This window comes from Gekko japonicus, unplaced genomic scaffold (genome assembly GCF_001447785.1).
Source record: "Gekko japonicus isolate JY-2015 unplaced genomic scaffold, Gekko_japonicus_V1.1 scaffold454, whole genome shotgun sequence".
Taxonomy (NCBI): domain Eukaryota; kingdom Metazoa; phylum Chordata; class Lepidosauria; order Squamata; family Gekkonidae; genus Gekko; species Gekko japonicus.
Genome location: NW_015173687.1, coordinates 1,076,029 through 1,100,131, shown reverse-complemented (window position 1 = coordinate 1,100,131; position 24,103 = coordinate 1,076,029). Strand labels below are relative to the sequence as shown.

Sequence of the window (24,103 nt, the reverse complement as noted above, 5' to 3'; positions counted from 1 at the left end):
TAGACAATTGATAGAATGAAATGTTTTATATGTTGTATTCCTGAGAAAATAAAATTTGTTTACCAAAAAAAAAAAAAAACATTGCTGTCATCAGATGCTGTGCTGACACACTATGATGAGAACAAGTTACTGGTGTTGGCTGCTGATGCGTCCCCATATGGGGTGGGGGCGGTTCTGAGCCATGTTATGCCGGACGGACGGGAGGCCCCCGTAGCGTTCTATTCCAGGTCATTGACAGTAGCAGAGAAAAACTACGCGCAGATTGATAAAGAGGCTTTGGCGCTTGTTTCTGCTGTTAAAAAGTTTAATGACTTTCTGTTTGGAAGGCGTTTCATTTTGGTAACGGACCACAAGCCCTTGCTAGGGATTTTTGCCCAGGACCGGCAACTCCCTGATGTTATGTCCGCTCGCATGTTGCGATGGGCATTGTTCCTCTCGGCGTATGAATTCGACTTGGAACACCGGCCGGGTAAGGCAATTGGACACGCTGATGCGCTCAGCCGCTGCCCTCTGCCCGGCCAGGACTTGGACCCTGCTCCTACTTGCTCAGTTCTGGCTATTGAGGAACTGCCGGAGGCACCCGTGTCAGTAAAGGACATTGCTGCTGCGACAGCTAAAGACTCTGTACTCAGTCGTGTTCTAAACTGGGTGTGGAGGGGGTGGCCGTCGGGGACCTTAGAGCCGGAATTCAAGCCGTATAAAACGCGGGAACATGAGATGTCTGTATCCAAGGGCTGTCTACTGTGGGGAAACCGGGTGGTTGTGCCTCATCGCTGGCGCGAAAAAGTGCTGAAATCACTTCATGAGGGCCATCCCGGTATGGTACATATGAAAGCTCTGGCCCGGGGATATGTGTGGTGGCCCGGGTTGGACGCTGATATTGAGGAGTGGGTTCGGGGGTGCACGCCATGCCAGCAGGCGAGGGCCGACCCACCAACCGCCTATCCGCAAAAGTGGGAATCGGCGGGGAAGGCATGGTCAAGGCTACACATCGACCTGGCAGGCCCGGTACAAGGGCAAATGTTCTTAATTGTAGTGGACTCATTTTCAAAATGGTTAGAAGTGGCGCCAATGTCTACCACCACTTCTACTGCTGTAATTAATGTTTTGCGCCGTCTTTTTGCCACACATGGGTTGCCTGATGTGTTAGTTAGTGATAACGGCGCTCAATTTGTGTCTGCCGAATTTGTACAGTTCCTAACTAACAATGGTATAAGGCAAATGACTTCTGCCCCGTTCCACCCTGCCTCTAACGGCCAGGCAGAAAGAATGGTCCGCACGACCAAAGATGCGCTTGCAAAGCTGACATCCGGGGACTGGGGAGTGAAACTGGCGTCGTTTCTTCTGCGCCAGCATGTAACTCCGTGTTCGGCTACAGGCCGCAGCCCGGCCGAGTTGTTGATGGGGCGACGCCTAGCGTCTTTGCTGGATAGGCTGCATCCAGACCTCAACGACTTGAGGCCCCAGCAACAGAGTGTTTCCACTAAGGTCCGCACATACGAATGTGGGGACACGGTTTTTGCAAAGAACTATGCAGGGGGACATTCGTGGCTTCCAGCCACAGTTACCGAGGTAGTGGGTTCCCGAATGTATGTTGTCCAGCTTGCAGACGGTCGCAAGTGGAGGCGACACACTGACCAGTTGAGGCAGCGGTGGGCGACTGGCCGCCCCACCTCGCAGCCAACCGAGCTACCGGACCCAGATAACGATCCCATACCTCTGCCGGAGGTGAGTACTGCCGAGCCTGCCGAGCCCAGTACTGTCCCTGAGGGAGGGCAGACCCCTACTCTTGGACCCACTGCAAGGGATGGTAGCGTTCCTGACCCACTCGAGAGTGAGTCAAGCCGAGTGCCTCCAATTCTAAGGTGCCCTGAACCTCCTACGCCACGGAGGTCTCAGAGAGTGCGCAGAGTGCCCACCTACTTAAGCGATTACGATTGTTCCTAATGTTTTTGCTTAGGGGGGAGGGATTTGTTATGTATTGACTTGAATGTAAATACTGACATGCGAATCGTCTCATTGAAACTCTATGTTAAGCTTCAGCCTGGGCTAGGATCCTAATGTAACCAATAGGAGTCCTAGCCCAGAGAGTGTCTACCAATCACGCTGTAAAGCGGGACCGCTTGTGATTGGGCATTATATCTTCAACCTCATAGGTTGTTATTTGTACAGGGGGTGTGGCTACACTAGCCGGGAATGTTTAAATACAGAGCAGCCAGTGCTTGTCCTTTGGCTCGAGTGGTTCGAATGATGGTTCTGGCTGGCGATCGTAACTAAGCTGAAGAATAAACCGCAATTCTTGCTGAATCACTCTCCGACTCTTTGTTAAGCGCACGACTTAACAGGAACCATCCTATCTTCCTTATTCCCCCAACCTTGTAATCTGAGATATACCGCATTTAAATGCGGAGGTTCCATTTTTTTTTTTTAGCTAGTAGTGATGCTACAGACCTGTCCTCCACGAATTTGTCTTTTAAAGCTGTCCGAACTAGGAGCGGCTGTTGTTTCTTGTGGCAGTGAGTTCCTCAGTTAAGTATGTGTTGCAGAGCTTCCATGTATTTGCCTTGACCAGCTCCCAATCAATTTAATTAGGTGACCCAGGATTCTAGTAACTTGAGAAAATCATTATTTTTCCCTGCTAATTCCCTCTGCACACTATTCACCAGTTGCAGTATTTATTTGTATAAGTCTGTTAACACCTTTTTATCAGGGGTCTTCAACAGCTAGCTGGTGAGCTTGCTGGCTGCTAAAGGGTAGTTCACCCTGTAGCCCCTAGAAGACACAGGAGCAAAGCTCTTGTGCAGCTCAGAGACCTGGGAAACAGACCTGACCTGTCTCTCTTTGGCTGTGATCACACATACGACATAATCCGCTTTCAATCCACTTTCTAACTGGATGTTGCCAGTTCGCTTACAGTAAAATCCACTTACAGTAAAATCCATTGCCGGAGTATGCAAATCAAAATTGTGGGGAGGGGGGGATGTCAGTGCCCTGCAATTAGGCTAGCCAGCTTCCAGGTAGTGGCTGGAAATCTCCTGGAGAAAATGGCTGCTTTGGAAGGTGGACTCTGTGGCATTTATACCCCATTGAAGTCCCTCCCCTTCCCAAACCCTGCCTTCCTCAGGCTCCACCCCTAAAATCTCCTGGTATTTCCCAAACCAGAGCTGGCAACCCTACCTGCAATTTAGAAAGGATAGTTTTGGGGATGGGGAAGAGCTGCTGATTCCTCCTCTTCAGAGCTAGTGGCTTGCTTGAAGCTTTTATTTCATAGGATTTTTCTCAGTGCTGCTTAGCTTCATGTCTGATGCTCTTTGTTTTCTGTTGGAAGTGAAGGGCTTTGTGCTGTCTCTTTGCCTCAGACTACAGCGGAAGACTACACGAGAGTCAGAGAGCTAGACAGGCGGGACACTGACCACCCTTGCTTTCACTACTCTCTGGGTGTGGTTAGACGGCATGCTGGGAGAGGTTTAAGTTGCTCCCGTCCCGATGCATGTTTTTTTTTACCTGGAGAATCACAATCACACTCACCTCCTTGTTCCGGATCGCTGCGCAGCCACATTGCTCCCCACCGTCCACACGTGGGAGCATGCGTCGTTGTCCCCCCCCCTCTCTTTGGGCATGCGCACAGGCGGCCATCTGTAGAATTAAAATTTTCGCGCGTGCGCAGAACAGTGATTTCCACTTCAACCCAACTGCTGTAACACTTCCCTTTAAACTTTTACCCCGAAACTGGCCTCCGTGAAATCCCAAACTCGTCTAACCAACAAAGCTAGCCACCGTTTAAACATTGTTTTTAATCATGCGGGAGCAGAGCTCCGGCTGTGTGCGTACCGCCGACACTAAAATAAAATGGCGGGCGAAGAGTGGAAGCCTTGGACTTCCGAGCGGAAGTGGCTCGACACCGCAGGAGCGATCAGACATCAGGAAAGTGCGGCTAGAACCGGAGAATCAGGAAAACACCACTTGGGAAACCTGGTAACAAAATACTTCGTTTTAAAGGGGGGTTGAGTCGGAAAGCGACGGCTGGGGACAGTGCGCAGATGTTGGGTGTGTGAACATGGGTATAAAATCCGTTACTGAAGCGTGCCAAAAGTGGACTAAACGGCCCGTCTGAACGCACACCATGGAGTCTCACAATGACGATCTCACGTTCTGGACGCCATGCATTTTTGAAGATCGTAAGACAGGAGAGCCTTCGTTTCTCCCTATTGCTTTTTCTCCTGTTATTTTTTTTAAGCCCCCAGGGGGGGATTTTTTATTGCATTTTCTATAAACTACAACGGAAAAAAAAGGGAAGGAAAAACTACATCTATGGGAGAAAGGAAAGAAAACCAAACTAAAAACCCAAGAAGAGGAGATCATTACAATAGCTTGTATCACTGTTAATCTAAAATGCTATGATTACAGTGAACATAGTTGATCGGTTCAGGGACGGATGTGTTGTCATCCCGACCCGAAAAAGATATTCCCAGTCAAATCTACAGCGGGAATAAAACTATCTCTCTATCCTGTCTAGAATGGGTTTCCTTAAATAAAAGGACTCATATTAGTTTGCAGATATAAAGAGGGTCCATGTAACTTTGTTTCTGGCTCGCACACACACTGTGCCAGATGGCTCCACTGTGCTTGTGAGCCTTTGTGCACTCTGCTACCAATATATTCCAGTAGTTTACAGGACAGAACAAAATTTGGTAATATGCAAGGAGGGGGAGAAATGTTCATATATTAACAGGGATCTATATAGGCCACCAAATGAGAAGGGATCACTCACTGGAGAAGACCCTGGTACTGGGAATGATTGAAGGTAACAGAAGAAGGGGACGGCAAAGGATGAGATGGCTAGACAGTGTTATCGATGCAGCGAACATGAAATTGAGCTGGCTCTGGGGGACGGTGGAGGACAGGGGGGCCTGGCATGATGAGGTCCATGGGGTCGTGAAGAGTTGGACCCGACTGTGTGACTGAACAACAACAAAAAAGCTCAGGATATTTCTCCTTACTCAGAAGTAGCTCTCTTCAAATGAAGGGCTTGCAACCCTTGATTTATAAGCTGCTTTTGGCTTAAGTAAAGTTTTCTTTTTAGACTCAAGATGGCTTGCAACACATTAAAACAACAAAGCCATATCAAATCAAGTTCATATAAAAAAATAATGGCTCAGTATCACACAAGTTTGCAGCTCCTCCTTGCTACCGCAGCTTAGACATACAGGCAGTTCTATTGATTTGTGTGTGTGTGTGAGATCCAGCTCGTGGTTTGGTTTCCTGTAAACAGAATGGATAATCCCACAGATTAATTTGCTTCCTTGAACAAAACGGAACGAAAGAAAATACCAGACGTCTCCATTGCTTCCCTGCCATGTGGCACATAGCCGGAAGCGGGGAAGAATAAAGTGGGATCCAGTTTTCATAACCCAGAATGAATCTTGTAGATTCAAATCAAGATCCACCTAGTCTAGCATCTGGTTTCCAACAGTGGACAGCCAGACGCCTCCTTAAAAGCAGGGTTCTAACAGCCCTCTCCTACTGCTTGCCCATAGCATCTTGTATTGAGAAATGCATTTAGCCATTGATGCTCACTGCCATTGCATACCTTGATCTCTTTTATTAAAGCAATCTACAGATGGTGATGGTTACCACATCTTGTGGTAGCGAATTCCATAACTTTAATTATTTATTACATTTTTAATTCCTACCCTTCCTCCAAGGAACTTAGGGTGGTGTGCTTGGGGTAGGTCTGAGTTTTATAAAATGGCTGGACCAAGATTGCCCAATGAAGTCTTATAACTAAGTGAGGATTTGACCTCAGGTGGCTCAAGTGGTTAAGACACTGAACTGCAGGCTGTGGAAGGTCAGTAGTTCAGCAGTTTGAGACCCGGGTGCCGCATGACGGAGTGAGCTCCCATCTCTAGTTCCAGCTCCTGCCAACCTAGCAGTTCGAAAGCAAGAAATTGAAAGTAGATAAATAGGTACCACTTCGGTGGGAAGGTAACAGCGTTCCGTGCGCCTTGGTGTTTAGCCATGCCGGCCACATGACCACGGAAACGTCTTCGGACAGCGCTGGCTCTTTGGCTTTGAAACGGAGATGAGCACCGCAACCCTAGAGTTGGATTTGACTGGCTTTCGAGCAAGGGAACCTTTACCTTTACTCCCCAGTTATAGAGCCAAACGTATAATGAGACACTGGGAATCCATAATACGATCTCCAGAGCTGCAGAAAGCAGCTGCTGATGGCAATATTGATCAGGGCTGCTTTGTTGGAGTCGTAGGGTTGCCAGGTCCCCCCCCTGGCCACCAGCAGGGGATGGGAAGTAGGGTTGCCAGGTCCAAGTTGGGAAACTCCTGGAGATTTGGGGGGTGGAGCCTGAGGAGGACAGGAACCTCAGTGGGGTACAGTGCCACAGAGTCCACCCTCCAAAGTCTCTGTTTTTTCCAGGGGAACTGATCTCTATAGTCTGGAGATGAGCTGTGATTCCAGGGGAGACCCAGGTTCCACCTGGAGGCTGGCATCCTTATATGGGGTGTGGGGACCAATTCTTTGCTCCTGTGCTGTTTTCCTGGCAGAGTTATTCTCTCTTTCTCTGGTGTTACAGCCTTGATCTATATTCCGCCCACATATATACACCCACCCCCAAGATCCCTAGCATTGTCTGTGTAGTTTGGCCCTAAGTCTTGCTATCTGACTGTTACTCTACACTGGCTCTGATTAATCGTGTGGCATGTTAGCTAACTGTGTATTGTAGAAGGATCTAATTTCTTTTTATCTGTCTTTAAATGATTACCAGTCAATGTCTTTGGGTGGCCCTAAAGTTCTGGTATTATGAGACACGGAGGGGGGAAGTTTTTCTATCAGTGCGATTCTTCTCTGTCTCTACCATCTTTCTCATTAGTGATTTTTTTTTCCTGAATAGAAAAGTTCCAAACCCTTTAGCATTTTACAGCTCATTTGGTTCACTAACCATCAGATTACAGTCCCTTGAAAAGGGTCTGGTAACAAGAATGTGCAAAGGCTAAATAAAAGGTATCATTATTGCTACTGTTATAAAGTATTCAAACACGTGTAATAAAATGATTAATAAATTGGTATTGGTGAATCATTGAAAGTGGCAATAAAAATTATAAATACCAATTTGTGGGCTATACCAGGATGAATTCTTTATTTGCATATCTGGAGTCAATTAAATCCTGCATAACACAACAGATTTTGCTGCTGTACAGATGTATGCTTTAACTTTCCTCGTGTCTTAACTTTTATCCCATGCTCTCTGTGCTGTACCTTGGGTTCATTTAATGGGACCCTTTGAAGTTCTTGCTTAGCAGCACCTGCATGCTTTTGTTTCGATTATGCAAATAAAATTACCTTAAAATGAACCGGGAGTGTAAAAATTAAAAAAAGAAGAAATGCACCTTTTCTGTTAACTCCAGCCTGGAATCTTCAGCCAAAGTGTGAAGATACTTGACTGTGCCTCCAGATGGCGCTGCTGGCAAATAAGTGGTCATGTCTGGCTAAAATAATAATATTTTTCACAAAATCCATATTCAGGGAGTAGGTTTGGTTCCAAGAACTTTTATTTACGAATAAATAAAATGCAAGCTTTTCAAAGGGACTTTAAAATATATACAAATGTGGCAATAATGATGGTCTAATCCTTCCTTAGTCAGTTCTGGAGTATGCTGTACCGGACATGATTCATATGGCTTTTTGTAGTAGATGTTTCCTATACCCAAAAGAGCTCTGGACTTAGCTGGATGTGACGGCATCCCTGTATGTGCCACAGGCAAGCTGATGCCATTTTAAAACTGGGATTCTTAAAAAACAAAAACAAACAACCATGTGGGGGCTAAGGTTGCCAATCTCCAAGAGGGGCCTGGAGATCTCCCAGAATCACAGCTGATCTCCAGACTACACAGATTGGTTCCCCTGGAGAAAATGGCTGCTTTGGAGGGCAGACTTTATAGTATTACTGTTGTTATTATTTGAAGAGTGAACTCTAGGGCAGGGGTGTCGAACTCATTTGTTATGAGGGCCGGATCTGACATGAGACCTTGTTGGGCCGGGCCATGTGTGTCATAAAATGTAATGCCAGGTAGCGGAGATATAAACTTTATAAAAGGCACAAGAACAAAAATTTTCTTTTACTTAAAATAAAAAAAACATGCTTAAGATATTAGCTCTGTAAGCTGCAAACCTACTTTTGATTTATTGGCATTCACCACAGAAATCTCATGCTCAGAGTTCTGAGTCTAGGACCCAGGTTAAAAAATGAAATGGCTGAGTGATTAAGAGAGTCTGGTGAAGGAAGCTATGATTTATTTATTTATTTATTTATTTTATTTTTGGATTTATATCCCACCCTCCCCGAAGGCTCAGGGCGGCTAACATCATGCTAACTAATCATGATGCAGCAGCAGTGGCAGAACTGGAAGCAGGAGAGGGCCACTTCCACTGCGGGCCTGATGGAAGCCCTCCGGGGGCCTGATCCAGCCCCCAGGCCGCATGTTTGACACCCCTGCTCTAGGGCATTATAACATGTCAACCTCCCTCCCCTCCACAAACCTAGCCCTACCAAGGCTTCACTTCCAAAATGTCCAGGAAATTCCCATGCCAGAGGTGGCAAGCAACTCTATCCGGAGCCCAATCCTGAAAGCTAACCTGATGGTACCCCAGCTGGGTGGAGGCTCAGGCGTTCTTCTCCTAGCTGAGGAGGCTTGGCAGCAGTGACCTGTCCCCAACTCTTGCTGAGGCCTGCCATTTAACTAAATTCTCCTAAGAAAATGAAGGCAGCCATTCAGCTGGTAGGGGTAACAGTGGTGCTTGCTGAACAATAAGGGCAGGGCTATTTTTGGGCAGGAACGCACAGGAACGGAGTTCCGGCTGGCTCCTGAGTTGGCCACGCCCAGCAGGAACTCATTAGCATAATAGGCCACACTAGGGTTGCCAGGTCTGGGCTGGAAAATACCTGGAGACTTTGGGGGTGGATCCAGGAGAGGGCAGGGTTTGGGGAGGGGAGGGGCCTCAGCATGGTACAATGCCATAGAGTCCACCGTTCAAAGCAGCCATTTTCTCCAGGGGAGCTGATTTCTGTCAGCTGGAGATCAGTTGTAAAAGCGGGAGATCCCCAGGCCCCACCTGGAGGCTGGCAACCCTAGGCCACACCCAATAGCAGAAACTCATTCGGATTGGTTACATTAGGGGTGTGTGGCCTAACATGCAAAGGAGTTCCTGCTACAAAAAATGCCCTGGGTTTTGACCACAAACAAGGTAAACAGAATAAGAAGAGAAAGGTGGGGGTGGCTGGATGACCACACTTCTGGTAACATGGGGGTGTGGCCTAATGTGCTAATAAGCAGTGGTGTCAGGGTGTGGCCTATTATGCTAATGAGTTCCTGCTGGGGGTTTTCTACAAAAAGAGCCCTGAAGGGGAGTGGCCAGGGTCAGAGACAAGCCTGACAAGCCCTCTCTCTCACTTCCACTGCTGCTGTTGTGCTGTTTCCATCTGCCTCCCCACCATTTTCAAGCATCCTCACCCGAGGGAAGACCGCCTGGGACTCCACCCAGCCAGGGTGCCATCAGGTTGGCTTTCAGGATCAGGTTCCCACAGTGTTTTCTAAAGAATCCTAACTTTAAAATGTTGGCAGTGCCCCCCTGGGCAGACACGGGGGCACCGTCGCATCTAGTTGACCCCTCTGCTCACATGTTACAGTGAATACAGTACACGGGCTTGTAAGAAACAGCCAACAGACATGCACTTTGCAACCAAAACTGGGGACCAGCACCTGGATAAATATGTGAGTTTTATCACACATGTAATTGTGCATGTGTTGAGTGTAACAAGAGAATTACCTAACAAGTGTACATTGTATGCAGATTGGACGTGCACGACTGTAACTTGTGAACAGGGTTGTGGTGTATCCAGACAAGTGCAGCCTGCAAATGCCACAAACGGCACTCGGTGAACTGCAACAGGTTATGCAGTAATTGTGCTTTGTATGAAAGGGAGAGTGTCTGGTGTTGGCCCTATTTTGTACTGCTGTTAGATAATGTAATCCAGCCCTGATGCTCAGAGAGACTACATCACTCTTCTACATCAGTCTTTCCAAAACTGTGTGGGGCACAATATTAAGCCACAAGCATGCTGCACAGCATTTTATACCCAAGATAATCAGCTAATGCTCTACTTCTTGCTACTTTTCAAGAAACTCTTTAGCATAATAATGAATCCAGCCCTGGTGCTTAGAAGCTGGCTTGTTCAAGACCACCCAGTGAGCTTCACAACTCTGCAGGTGTTTTCTGCCTCCTGTTCCAGCCTCTACATTACACCCTACTAAGTTTTGTGCTATTTTCATACTTTTTCTTTTTCCTTCTTTCCTTCTGCAGAGAAGACAAGATTGAGAGGTGCTCAGGAAGAGGTCAAGATGGACAGCCGGAAGCCTGGCAGTGGAGCTGCTGCTCTCAAATGCCCCCAGAAGATCTCTCTCCTCTCTTCCCCAGTGCGGGCGATCGTCCGCCTACGGAGGACAGCCCACATGCTGAAAAAGGGCCTCTCGCCAACAGAAAGGAGGACCCTCCAGGAAGATCCCCAGTCAAAGCTCCTTCAGCGGCAGATCTCTTTGGGTAAAGCCAAGCTGGGTAGTGCATCTGCTTCTGTTTTGAGCCAAGCAAGCTTTGAGAAGGCACAGTATTTTACTTTTGACACATCTGCGCAGCCACCGCTATCAAGATCCAGCAAACGGAAGAAGCGGAGTAGGAACCCCCGGGTGTTGTACCCAGGCAGCACCAGGCGGTACCTGCCGACGGAACAAAAGAGCAAAGCCAAGTGTTGCCTCCTCTTGCTCGCCAGTATTGTTTGCTTCCAGATATTGAATGCGATTGAGAACTTGGACGATAACGTCCTAAAGTATGACTTGGATGGGCTGGAGAAAACGATGCGCCGGGAAATCTTTGGGCAGACTGTGGCCATCGAGAGCATTATGGCCTTGCTGAAAGACTACTTGGCAACACACATACACAACCAGCCTTTAGTGATTTCCTTCAACGGGCCCAGCGGAGTTGGAAAGAGCCATGTTGGCTGGTTGCTAGCCAAACACTTCCGGTCAGTCGTGGGTCACAGTTTCGTGCTCCATTACTTTACGATGCACCACTGCCCAGACGATGCTTCATCTTTGGCCTGCCAGCTGGATCTATCTGAGAAGATCAGTGACATGGTAACCCAAGCCGAAATAGAAGAGAAGATCCCCTTGTTTATTCTGGACGAGGTGGAACTCATGTCTCCAGCCCTGCTGGAGACCCTCAGCAGATTCTTCCTGACGAACCAAACCAACGAGTTCCTGAATGCCGTGTATATCCTGATAAGCAAGGTGGGCGGCAAAGAGATCATGAACTTCCTTCTGCAGAACGTTTCCACCGATCTCCCACTACCACAGGGCAAGATGGAAGAGCTGCTGACCTCCGTCCGTCCCGTACTTAGCCACGCCCATCCTTTTTGGGGCTTTGTGGAGATCGTTCCGTTTGTGTTGCTTGAGAAGAGCCATGTCCAGAGCTGCTTCTATGAGGAAATGATGAGTGAAGGCATTTACCCCGACCCGAGCCACGTAGAGCGTTTAGCCAGTCAGCTCAGCTATCATGTGAAAGGAGGGCGGCAGTTTGCTGCGATGGGTTGCAAACAGGTAGTGGCTACAGTCAATCTGCTGTAAGAGCTGATGGAAATCCCGGGCAAGAGGGCACCTCTGATTCTGGGAGGGATGTCCTGAATCTTGGCTGAGGGCTGGGTTTTGTTCCCAAATGAACAAGGGGGAGAAATTGTCCAGTCAAAAAGAGAAAAAAAGGTCAGTAGAAATTTACGCCAGTTGACCGCAACCTCAGCAATCCTTTGCTTCCACAGGTTCTTCCCCTCCCCGTTCCTCTCTACTGTATCGAGCTGGCACTGTGTAGGAAGCGGGCTGAGGGCACAGGAAGTGGGCTGTGTAGAGCATCTGCTTGGCATGCAGAAGGTCCCAGGTTCAATCCCTGGTATCTCCAGTTAAAAGATCTGGCAGTAGGTGATGTGAAAGGCCTCTGCCTGAGACCCCGGGGCAGCTGCTGCCAGTCTGAGTAGCAGGGGTCCTTTAGTAGAAAAAGAGGTGCAGGAGCTCATTAGCATAACTCATTAGCATAACTTATTTGTACATGCCACACCCCCTGACATCACTGGACTGTTTTGGATTGCTAGCTACCGTGTTTCCCCGAAAATAAGACACTGTCTTATATTTATTTTTTCTCAAGAAGACACACTAGGGCTTATACCACAAATGCATAGAAATCCTGCTAGGGCTTATTTTTGGGGTAGGTCTTATTTTCGGGGAAACAGGGTATTGGGGAGGGGGAACATGCAAATCTGTTCTCACAGAGGAGGGAGAGCTTGTACCTGAATAAAACTTCGTCTTAAAGGTGCCACTGGACTGTTTCGGCCCGGGGGGGGGGAGTTCTGCAACTTACCTGGCTGCTTCTTGCTCTGACTGAGGGCTGCTGGGAGCAGGGGGTGGGGCTTGTTGCATGTGTCCGCCAATGCTCCCTCTAAGCCATGGAGTCTTGCAAGCAAAAACTCTACTTTGTGAGCCACTGGCATTAAAGTTGTGAGCGAGCGATTTGGCTGCTGGATAAATTAATTTGCTCTGGAGCCCTCCTTCCTGAGTGAAGACAAAAAAGTGTGAGCCAGAGGCTAAGAAACTGTGAGCTAGCTCACACTAACTCAGCTTAGAGGGAACACTGGCGCCCGCCCCCTGGGCTCTTTACTGCCGGAGCTCCGCTCCTGTGTGCTCCTGCAGGAAATGACCCCTGCTGAGTAGACAATACAGACTTCGATGGACCAAGGGTCTGATTCAGTATAAGGCAGTTTCATGCACGTGTACAAAACAGTGTCTGCCTCCTAGTAATAATGGAATTTCTTTCCTGTCCCAATATGGGCCTCTCCTTCGTTCTACCACTTCGTTTTCCAAACACTTGAACTGTTTGTCAGTTTCCACCTGTATTTGGCCCGGTAGCCTTCAGACCTCTGCACTGATGCCCCACTGTGGTGAACCACTCAAGGGGGGAGAATGAAGGGGAAAGACGCAGTCCTCTTTAGGCTCCACCTACTGACAGCTCATTGGCTCTCCCTGGTCTAGCCAGGTTATAAGTGCTTCCAGATCAGGCTTATTTTATTATTTTATTCTGACATGCATCTGGACACACACTGTGCAATGAGAAACAAGGTTTTGTGCAGTTGGGTATATGGGTCTGAATAAGGGGTTGAATAAGGATTTAGGTTATTTATTAAGAAGTCTATGGGGGGGAAATAAGATAAAAATGAAGATGAACACCATATTTCTCTGCAATTTTTTTCTCTCTGCTGTTTTTCTTTCCTTCTTTCCTTGCATTAGAAAGGGAACAAGAGTATTGTGCTCTTAGACTGGGGGGGGGGGGAGCTGTGTGAGTGTGTTGTACATTGTACTGTCTGCTTGTCCAGTGGGGAAAACATCTTAAATAAACCTTGTTCTGGTTTTGCCCAGGTGGTATCTTATCCCTGCTTACTTTCTGGTCTCTCTTCTTCATTTACTGTCTCTCATTCCAGCCCACCCCCAGTCTCTGTGTGCTTCTGAATGCTGTGTCCTATTCCCTCATATGTTTCCCTAAATATGCAGAGTATAAAGAGGGAAATGTTCATAAAGAAAGACTGTTAGAGCTTGGAAATAAGCAGGTGGTATACAATATCAGAAACAAAAATGTTTTGAAAAGAGTAACTCTTACAAATACCAGATTAACATGTAATTACTGGTATGCGTTAGAGATTTAAAGTTCCCTTTATCAGACGAAGGAAGCTTTGACTCTTGGAAGCTTGCACGCTGAAAATCTTGTCCCTGAGGTGCTACTGAATTCAGTAGTATGTAAAGGACACGGATGTACTTTCGATTTCCAAAGCATGTTAAAACCCATTTTCTTAAGAACACTGTATGAGACATTTTGAAATTAAAAATAAATGTTGAAAAGAGGTCTGTTGGGGCATTTTTTATTTTTTTAAAATTAAGATACATCCTGATTTAGGGGTGCCAAGTGGGGGCGGGTGGCGGGTAAACCCCCGCTTTGGAGTCCTGATTTCCACCGCCGCAGAATCGGGCCCCGGGGGCAACTCCGCCCCCCGAAGCGCAGCGTCGCTGCATCGCCGGAGGTGACGCAACCACATCGATCACATTGGGGGCATGGCCCCGATTGTCAGAGGGAAAACTGTATGGTTTTCCCTCCAACTATCGGGGCCACACCCCCAACGTGATCGACGTCGTGCGTCACTTCTGGGATGTGCTGGTGGCGCGTGCACGCAAAGCACGCGCGCATCGGAGCAGAGCCCCTGGAGCCCGGCGACACTCCCCCGCCGGTAAGAAGATTTGACTTGGCAAGCCTATCCTGATTTCTTTTCCCTAGTTGTGCCACTCTTCACTCAAGGCCGCAGTTTTATAAACACCTACCTTGAGTAAACCCCCTTGAACAAAACGGGACTTCAGAGTAAACACGAATAGGCTTGCACCGCAAATGCCTTCCAAATATAAACGTTATAAATGTTGTACATACTGTTTGTTCACATTCCGTTTAGCTGACATTCATCTTTTGGAGGCAGAAGATAGTGTTCCTGTGTATGCAGTCCTTGTAGATTGGTTTCTCAAGCTTTAGGGACTATAGCTGCCCATTAAATATTTTTGCCTCAGGTTTGGTTGGATAAGCTGCTCCTGGGCCTTTCATGCAGGTATGGCAATTTCTCTCTCTCTTTTTAATCAGGTTCTTGCATCACATGTTTGTCTGAACCTTCCTCTAGGGAGCTTGGGGCAACCTACACAGATCTCCCTTCCTCCGTTTTATCTTCACAAGATTCCTATGAGGTAGGTCAGGCTGAGAAAAAGTGAACGATCCAAGGTCACCTTGTGAGAAGAAGACTTGGGTTTTATACCCTACTTTTCTCTGCCCTAAGGAGTCTCAAAGCAGCTTACAATCACCTTCCCTTCCTCTTCCCACAACAGGCACCTTGTAAGGTAGGTGGGGCTGAGTTCTGAGAGAACTGTGACTGGCCTGAGGTCACCCAGCAGGCTTCATGTGGAGGAGGGGGGAATCAAACCCGGTTCTCCAGATTAGAACTTGCTGCTCTTAACCACTACACCACGCTGCCTCTTAAAAGTAGACACCAAAGTAGATGTGACATTTTTTATAGAGTCAAGTCTGGGTTCCATACAGCCGTATGACCATAAAGTAGCTGGGGGGAATGTCTGTTTAAAAGAGAGCCCAACTGAGCTAGAAACCACAATGAGAGGGGGGGGGGCTCACCTTTCCCTCCTGTCTTTTTGCCAACCTGAATGGGATTGGGGTGAATTGTTCCTCTCCTTCTGGCTTCTCCACATCCAATATTCTGTGCATGTGAAGCAACCAAAAAGGGGGGGAAATAACTCCAGTATGATTTCAGGTTGAGAAAAGGCATGGAGGGGAAGGCAAGAGCCCCCCCCCCCCTTTTGCCACTTCCTGGGTACAACCAGGTTCCTGGGGACTTTAAAAATGCATTTCCCCTCAGCTGCTGTGTAACTTTGGGGAAAGCAAGTTGACAGAAACTGCTCTTTTTCAAGAACACCTCTGACAGAACTATGGCTTGCCCCAGTTTTAGGGATGCCAAGTGGGGGTGGGGGGTGGGTAAACCCCCGCTTTGGAGGCCCGATTTCCGCCGCTGCGGAATCGGGCCCCGGGGGGAACCCCGCCCCCCGAAGCGCAGCGTGGGTGCGTCACAGGAAGTGACACAACGACGTAGAGCACGTTGGGGGCGTGGCCCCAATTGTTGGAGGGAAAACCATAGCGTCACTTCCTGTGGTGTTCTGGCGGCGCGCACGCGCGCTTACCTCAGCAGCTCCCGGACCGAAGGAATGCTCCCCCGCCGGTGAGTAAGAATGACTTGGCAACCCTACCTAGGTCATCCAGCAGCTGCGAGTGGAGGAGTGGGGAATCAAACCCGGTTCTCCCAGATTAGAGTCCATGCACTTAACCACTACACCAAATATACTCTGGTTTCTCTTCAGATCGCATAAATCTTTCACTACACCAAATAGTCCCCAGAAGCCCCTGCGCCATCTCCCAGGATGGTGGGAGCAGTTGGCAAAGTCTGTAGCATCCTTCTGCATAGCAACAAGTCCAGCCAGAGCAATGTCCCTGGGGCACTGGCCAGCGATATGACCAGTGACACCAGCCCTGGGGCTCTTGCCCTTCGACCACTGAAAGCTCCTCTCTGGCTCCATGCCTGCTCCAAGTAGTTTACAGCCACATGCTCAGCTTGGCTCTTGCACCCAGGAAATAAAGGGTGTTTCTTTCATGTGGAAGCAGCCTGCAACTTTGCCTGCCAGTGACAATTTAATTTAAAACAAGAAAAACCCACCCTCTTTTACATACACCACCTTATGCAATAATTTTGGAACTGGGGCAGGTGAGTTGACTCATATATATTTTATTTTTGATGCCGTGTGGAATTTTCTGTACAGCCGGCGGTGGCAGATTAATAATAACATTGCTCTAAAAATAGAAAACCACAAACGGGAGTTTAAGATAAAACTCGCATGAGCCTGGCATTTGTCTGGCCAAGCACAAGAGCATTTCCTCCAGGAGGGCGTCCATCTTTTGAAATTAACTACAGTCATTATCAAACAAATGAGTCATGAGGGTCACGAGTAGCAGAAGGAGCTGATTCACCCATCTGTTTGGCAAAGCTAGGATGTGCCGACGGTTAGCCTAGCGATGAGTTTTCAGAAGAGACGATTGGTTACAGGTGGAAGTGTGTCGGGGACCTCATGAGATCCAGCAGAGTAAATTTCCTGGGTGTCAGGACAGCTGGTGAGTTGCCTAGACTAAGATCCTGGCGAGTGCCAGGAGCTATATAGGACCAGGTAGAACCCTATTGGCCACTTGCATCACCTGATCCTTGCTTGGTTGGTAGCTGCAGTACCACTCTTTGGCCACTTGAAGTGGTGGTGGTGCAGCACAACAGGGAGGGCCGGCAGTTCTCTATGACAGGTTTTTACAGTGCAGGAGAGTCAGACACCTGCCGGAGCCCCTGCTTCAAGACCCTGACATTTTATACTGGGAGTGTATTTGTGCTGTGGCCTCACAACTTTCTCCATTGACAAGAGGGGAGGGGTAAGAAGTCTGTAAACCACCCTGAGGTCCTTAAAGAATGAGATAAAAATGTATGGACAGAATAGAAGGGTTCAAGGAAAGCCCTTGCGACTGGCTGGCAATCTCTGCCCTGATCTGAATGGCACAGGCTAGCCCGATCTCATAAGATCTTGTAAGCTAAGCAGGGTCAGCCCTGGTTAGTACTTGGTTAGGAGCCCACTGAAGAAGCCCAGGGTCACAACACAGAGGCAGCCAATGGCAAACCACCTCTGAACATCTCTTGCCTTGAAAACCCTACAAGGTCTCCATAAATCAGCTGCAACTTGGCAGCACTTATTACCATCTCCAGGAAATATCTTCATTGGCCAGGCCTGGTATGAGTCTGTCCTTCTGCCTTTCTCTGGAACAAAACCTTCTTGCTGCTGCATTCCAGTTTCCATCCCCAGCAACTGACTGCAGAGACCTGGGGTTGCAGAACTCCAGGTCTGGCCCCAACACATGAGAACTCTCTGGTCTGATGGCTGAGTTGGGGTGGACCATTCCTAGACCTCACAACATCTCTGCCACTAGGTAAGTTGGTTCTCTTTTGGCTGTCCCAGCACTCGAGTACTGCCCAGTACAGTCATACTGTTGCAGGAAGAGGAGATCCGGTATCAGGTGTACCAAACCAGACCTCCCCCATGCCATGATTCCAGTTCAGAGGAAAACTGGACTGCCTTATATTAGGCCAGACAGTTGGTCTGTGTAGCCTTCAGCTGTCTAATGGAGCTCTAGTCTTCAAGGTCTCTGTCAAAAAGCCTTTCCCAGCCATGGTCTCAGGGCTTGCCTACATGCCATTCCCCACCACCACCACCCCCATGTTGGGTCCTCTCTGAATCTTCATGATCCATGTGCTCTAGCAAGTTCCCTACTGGGAACTCAGTTGCCAGGTATGCTTCTCCCAATTTTGTTTTGGGACAGCAGCACACAAGGAGACAGGGCTTCAGCCTATCCTCCTGTGATGTTTTCCCTGACCTGAAATTGCTCCAGTGGGGCTCTTTGGCCCATGGGGGTGCCATGAGTACCATGGGGAGTGCCATGGGGGTACCATGAGGAAGGGACCCAAAGGTTTCCCCAACAGGGCAATTAGCACTCCCCCCCCCTCAGCCTGTTTCTGGTCCAGAAAACAGTGCAGGCAGAGAGGCACAAACACTCTCCAGAGTCCTGATCTGCATTGGGCACTCCCAGCTGGGAACCTGCAAGTACACATGCATCTACAGACCCAGGGGAAAGGTCTCTGCAGTCAGTTGCTGGGGATGGAAACTGGAATGCAGCAGCAAACTCACAGCCTTGGCAATCTCTTTTTTGGTTTTTAAAATTTTTTCCTATGTTCATGTGTGTGTATGTATGGGTTTGTGTGTGCACGTGTGTGCGCATGCGTGCATGCATGCGTGCGTACACCTGGAAGTCATGGCAACCTCTGGTGACTGACCCCTACGAGGGCCCTGGAGGATATTGTTGAATAAAGCCTGCTCCCGCCTCCTGACTGCTGGTATTCCAAGGAGGCCTCCCATCCAAGTACTTGCCAGAGTCGACCCTACTTAGCATCTGAGATCCGACGAGATCGGGCTTGTCCGGGCTATCCAAGTCAGGACAGCTTTGGCCATCTCAGTGCTCCCAACACTCATGCCTTGGTGCATCTGCAAAACATTGGGCAAGGTGGGCACCTCAGGAGGATGTGAAGCCTGGTGTGCTTGCCAACTGGTATGTACGGTGTTACTAAGCAATCGAGAGAAGAGTCTGCTCCTCCCAGTGAGTGCGAGGGGATGTGAGTAAGGTCAGACACTCTGCTGGGGAATTACCCAACCTTCCCCCCCCCCACTTTGGTAATGAAAGGCTCATTGGCATCAGAAGAAAGGAGGGGAGCTGAATGGCTCCGAGGTGTTCTGTTAAAATTAAGTATCACCTGAGCAATCTCACTGGAGCTTCTTAACAGGAGGGCGGTGTGCCTTGAATTGCCCTGGGCTTCAACAGATCGTGCAGGCAGAGCAAATTCCCTTCCTCCTCCCTCCCGCAAGCCTGACAAAAGTGTTGCTAACACACACCATTGGTAAAAGCAACATCTGGATCCCTCACATCTGCTCGCCTGCACCCTCATTTTGGCCCGGGAACTGAAAGATAGTTGTTTTCCTTATCTATTTCAAAACTGCAAAACTGGCCCCCCCCCAAGGTTCAGAGCACTTTGGCGATGTTTTAAACAGCTAAAAGAAAATCCCCAACTGAATAAAATATCATTAATATGTATTGCTATGGAGAAGAATCATTATTGGAAAGTAACAGGGAGTTAATGCCGTTGCGAGAGCACAGGAAAACAATTAGGACTGCCACCTATTTCCTTGGCAGGACTCCTGTTCCCTTAATGCAATGTAGGTCAAACTTCTGGTAGCGGGAAGGCACTTTTCTCTGAGTAAGGATTACTTGGATGCTTCTCTCTTACGTCCCCAGTGGACAGCCTTGTTATGTACGTGGACCGCCACTAGGGGTCCGCGGCAAAGACTGGTGCTTGGCTCCCCTGGACAATAGGAACGTAGGATTCTAGTTCCCCCCAGCCCCAACCAATAGCCACTCTGGCGGGAAATTCAAACCCTCCAATGGACTAAGGCTGCACTGGGTGGGTGTGTATATAGTTGGCCCGGCAGGGCCGTTTTAGTTAGTCTTGTGTTAAGTACAATAAACGTGTGCATGTTCATGTCATCGTCCGAGTCCTCCATGCGGCGAACCCAGTACTTTTCAAGCCTATTCCAGGGGAAATAAGTCTGCTGCATCTTTGCATCAGCACCAATTGGATCATTCAATCCCACCTGATGCAGAGGCACAGCAGAACTGCCTATCCAAGCTTGTATTGGAGCAGTAGCTCATGCAGAGATGTAACAGGCAGTCTCTTCTGTGGGTGGGTGCTTTGGGATTGTGGGAGCCTTTCGTTATTTCAGTGGTCTGGTGCCATGCAATAAGCTCCACAGAACAAAGGAACTGTGGCTGATCATGTCTTTTGCCTGCAAAGGGTCCCGCGTTCAATGCTTAGTGACTCCAATTAAAGGACAACAGATGCTGGGAAGGCTCTTTCTCTGCCTGACATGCTGAAGCACAGCCGTCAGACCACCACAGACAAATGAGCTGAATGGATCAACTGACAATTTCACAATTGGCAGCTGGGTATCACTGTGTGCTCCTCTGAGACTGGGATAGTCTTACTCTGGTTGCTTCCACAGGGGCATGGGAAAAGCTGCTTCGTCTATGGTGGCAGAAGCAAGCAGGGCAGAGGTGTGGTGGGGATGGTGTCTGCGCATCCCGTCAACACACCTAGTCCTAAGACCCCAGCATAGCCAACCTGTAGCAAAGCATGTTTACAGAAGCAGCCCATATGGAGATAGCTGCCACACAGCCCTTGAAGGTGTTCTGGGCACAGTGAGATTCTGCACATCAGACACGGCCACTGGGCAACACTCCCTCTAAGCTGTCTTGTGAGCAAAAGTTCTACTTTGTGAGCTAGTGGCATTAACGTTGTGAGTGAGCGATCTGTCTACTGCATAAATTAGTTTGCTCTGGAGCCATCCTTCATGAGCCAAGACAAAAATGTGTGAGCCGGGGGCTAAAAAACTGTGAGCTAGCTCACACGAACTCAGCTTAGAGGGAACACTGCCACTGGGGATTGGCTGCACTTTGTGACTGGCTGTCCCAGACGTCAATCATTTTGACTAGCAATCCATTGGGTTTATTTATACCCCTGCCCCCATTCATCCCCGCAGCCCTTGCCCTTTCTCCCTCTCCCTCGACCCCACGCCAGAACACAAACTCCCAGTGATCTGGGATCATGTGCCACCTGAGGACCCTTCCCATCCCCCTGCCACAAAGCCCTTGTGCAAGCACTGGAAGACCCCCTCAGCCCCCTCCCACTCATAGTCCCATGTTGAAGTCAGAAGCAGGGAGTGGGTGCCAATCCCTCAAAGACCTAACACAATTGCTTAGTGCCTCTCAGACCTGTTTTAAGGTCAGGCTGCCAGTAAGTGCTAGCCAAACTTGGGGCCACAATGTACTCCCCTCATGTAGTAGGCCACTTTGGAGGGGGGGTAATTTTAAAAGACCTAACACAGTTACAAATTGCCTAATATACCACTGTTTGTATATGCTCCTAATTGATAGTTTAATCCTCCCCAACAACGGTGTTACTTAAGCATAATTTTTTAAATGGCTTTACCACATTTTTCAGATATTTGACATGGGGTGGTAGACAGTGCACACCGTCACTTCTGTTTAATCTCACTTCCTGTTCCTGGAATGAAGGACCTTCCTTGAACCAGGTATCTGAAGCATGTTATATAGGTTGTCCTGGCTTGACTGTTAACAGCAATAGTTTGCTGTGATCCTGTAGTGCAATCCAGTTTACAGCGGTCTAGGTCAACACTCCCACGCTGAAGACTTCAAAAGGAAGAAGTTGCCATGCCAACGCCACTACAAAGCTGCAAATACTGATGCAGGATTTTAGAGGTAGCTAAGAGGCCAACGGTTCTGTCCTATCCAGAGTTCACTAAGGATAAAACTAGACATAATGGCGTCCTTCTTGCTGCCCTGAGGCCACTGCCATATTAAGGTCATTTTAAGAAGAGGAAGAAGAAGAAGAGTTGGTTTTTATACCCAGCTTTTCTCTACCTATGGCTGCGGTCACACACACTAAATAATCCACTTTCATTCCACTTTCCAACTGGAGTTTTACTGTGTGAACTGGCAAAATCCAGTTGGAAAGTGCATTGAAAGTGGATTATTTAGTGTGTGTGACTGCAGCATCTCCTTCCCTTCCTCTCCCCACAACAGGCACCTTATGAAGTAGGTGGGGCTGAAAGGGTTCCGAGAGAATGGTGGCTGGTCCAAAGTCACCCAGTAGGCTTCATGTGGAGTAGGGGGGAATCAAACCCGGTTCTCCAGATTAGAGTCTTGCCACTCTTAACCACTGCTGGATTTTAAAATGCTGCAAGTACCCAATCCTGATTGGGCCCTCAGTGCAGAACTCTTGTGTCCTCCATGCACCTTTTCAGGTGTCAAAACAGCCATGGGGGGTGGTGCAGCCATTTCAGCAGTTCACAAGGTGTGTGTGGGGTGTGTGTGTGACAACAATGCCTCAGATGACCACACTGTAGGCCCAATCAGAATCAGGCTACTGCAGCATTTTTAAATGATTTTCAAATGGCAATGGTTTTCAAACAAGGCTTACTCAGAGTTACTGTGTGAACTGTTTACTAAATATCTGCAAATACCTGCAGACAGGGTCTACATCAACTATTACAATATGAATCCCAGTAACGTGGGCTGGAACAGATCCACCTTTGCATAAGGCTCTCCCTAAGGGCCTGTTGTGTCCTTCATGCATCTCAAGCCCACCTCCCTAATGTGAGCTCCTTGCTTGTCCCTTGCATGCATCATTGTTGTAACATTCCTTCATACCAAAGGAATTTTTTTGGGACCCCAAAATAGTAAACATTAGTGGATAGGTTATGCAAAACAAGACAAACCATATGCATTTACATAATTTAAAAATTATTGTTTTTCTAATTGCTCTGCCATGATGCTAGCCACTCTCTCCCATGCTAAACCACCTCACGGGGTTGTTGCAAGGACACAATTGAGAAAGGGAAAACCATGTATACTGCCCTGAGTATGGAATAAAAATGTTCTTAAAATACAGTAAAAAAAAATGCGTCACAGCATATAAGGTTTCTTGGGGCTTCTTAAGCACATGCTGCACACAACCATGATTACATTTTGTCTGCTTGGGCATACAGCAAGGGGGTGGGGGTTAGAAGATTCACAAAACAAAACTTAGCCTCCTGACTGATGATACTAAACATATTTTGCAACACTACTGGTCCTTTCCGTACTTGAATCTCATCCTTGGTTTTATCAGAGTTCGGCCTGGGACACAATACCTTGCATTTATCCCTGGTTATAACAGCATCCGTTTATCCCAGGATAAGTGTGGGTCAAAAACGGGGTGACCTCAATGCAATGTGGAAACAAAAAATACCCTGAGATAAGTACAGGGGTGAACTCGAGTGTAGTGTAGAATGTAAAAATACCCCGAGATAATTACAGGGGGGGTGAACTCGCGTGTAGTGTAGAATGTAAGTTCGGGGACAGGGTTGAACCAGGATTTAAGATATAGTGCGGAATCACCCTACTGGCTAATTGCAAGAGTTTGGGGCAGTTACTGGGTCGATGTATTTACTGCTGAAATTTTAATTCTATTTGTTATTCTTACCTTGTGGATTTTATTGGTTTTTGTATTTTATAAAGGATCATGAGGGCCCAGCTACAAGTGATACTGAAGATCAATGATTAGAACACGAGATGTGTAAATTAGCCAGGAAGAAAACAGCCAGGGGGGAGGGCTGATGTAGATCAAGAGCAATGTTCCCTCTAAGCTGTGGAGTCTTGTGAACAAGAATTCTACTTTGTGAGCTACTGGCCTTAAAGTCGTGAGCGAGCGATCTGGCTACTGCATAAATTAGTTTGCTTCGGAGCCATCCTTCCCGAGCGAAGACAAAAATGTGTGAGCCGGAGGCTAAAAGACTTTGAGCTAGCTCACAATAACTCAGCTTAGAGGGAACACTGATCAAGAATACTAGGGAAGGGGTGGGTTAACTCCTCCCTCTACCCCAGCACCATTTTCTTGAATGGAAATAGTCCTTCAAGTATTGTGATTAGTGTAGTGGTCAGGAATGACCTGGGGCCGTGCCACTGAGCTGCAGCCTTTCACATCAAGGCCAGCCACTATAACAAAGTGTGGAGCAGGTGATGGGAAAGCCCTTTTCTTCATGGCACCTTGGAGTGTCAATGCCAGTCAAAGCCATACTGAGCTAGATGTACTACCCAAGGGTCTGGTATGGTTCTGCAGCTCCATATATTTACCTGACAACAATTCTCTGA

At 48.1% G+C, this 24,103-nt stretch overlaps 1 protein-coding gene across 1 annotated transcript; it reads left to right on the top strand.

Annotated features, from left to right (window-relative positions):
* Positions 1–411: 411 nt before the first annotated feature.
* TOR4A (torsin family 4, member A) lies at positions 412–11,777 on the top strand. The gene is made up of 2 exons (XM_015423101.1): positions 412–469; positions 10,376–11,777. Exons 1-2 carry the CDS (start codon positions 412–414, stop codon positions 11,689–11,691), a joined length of 1,374 nt encoding a protein of 457 aa, XP_015278587.1. The 3' UTR covers positions 11,692–11,777.
* The last annotated feature ends 12,326 nt before the right edge of the window (positions 11,778–24,103 follow it).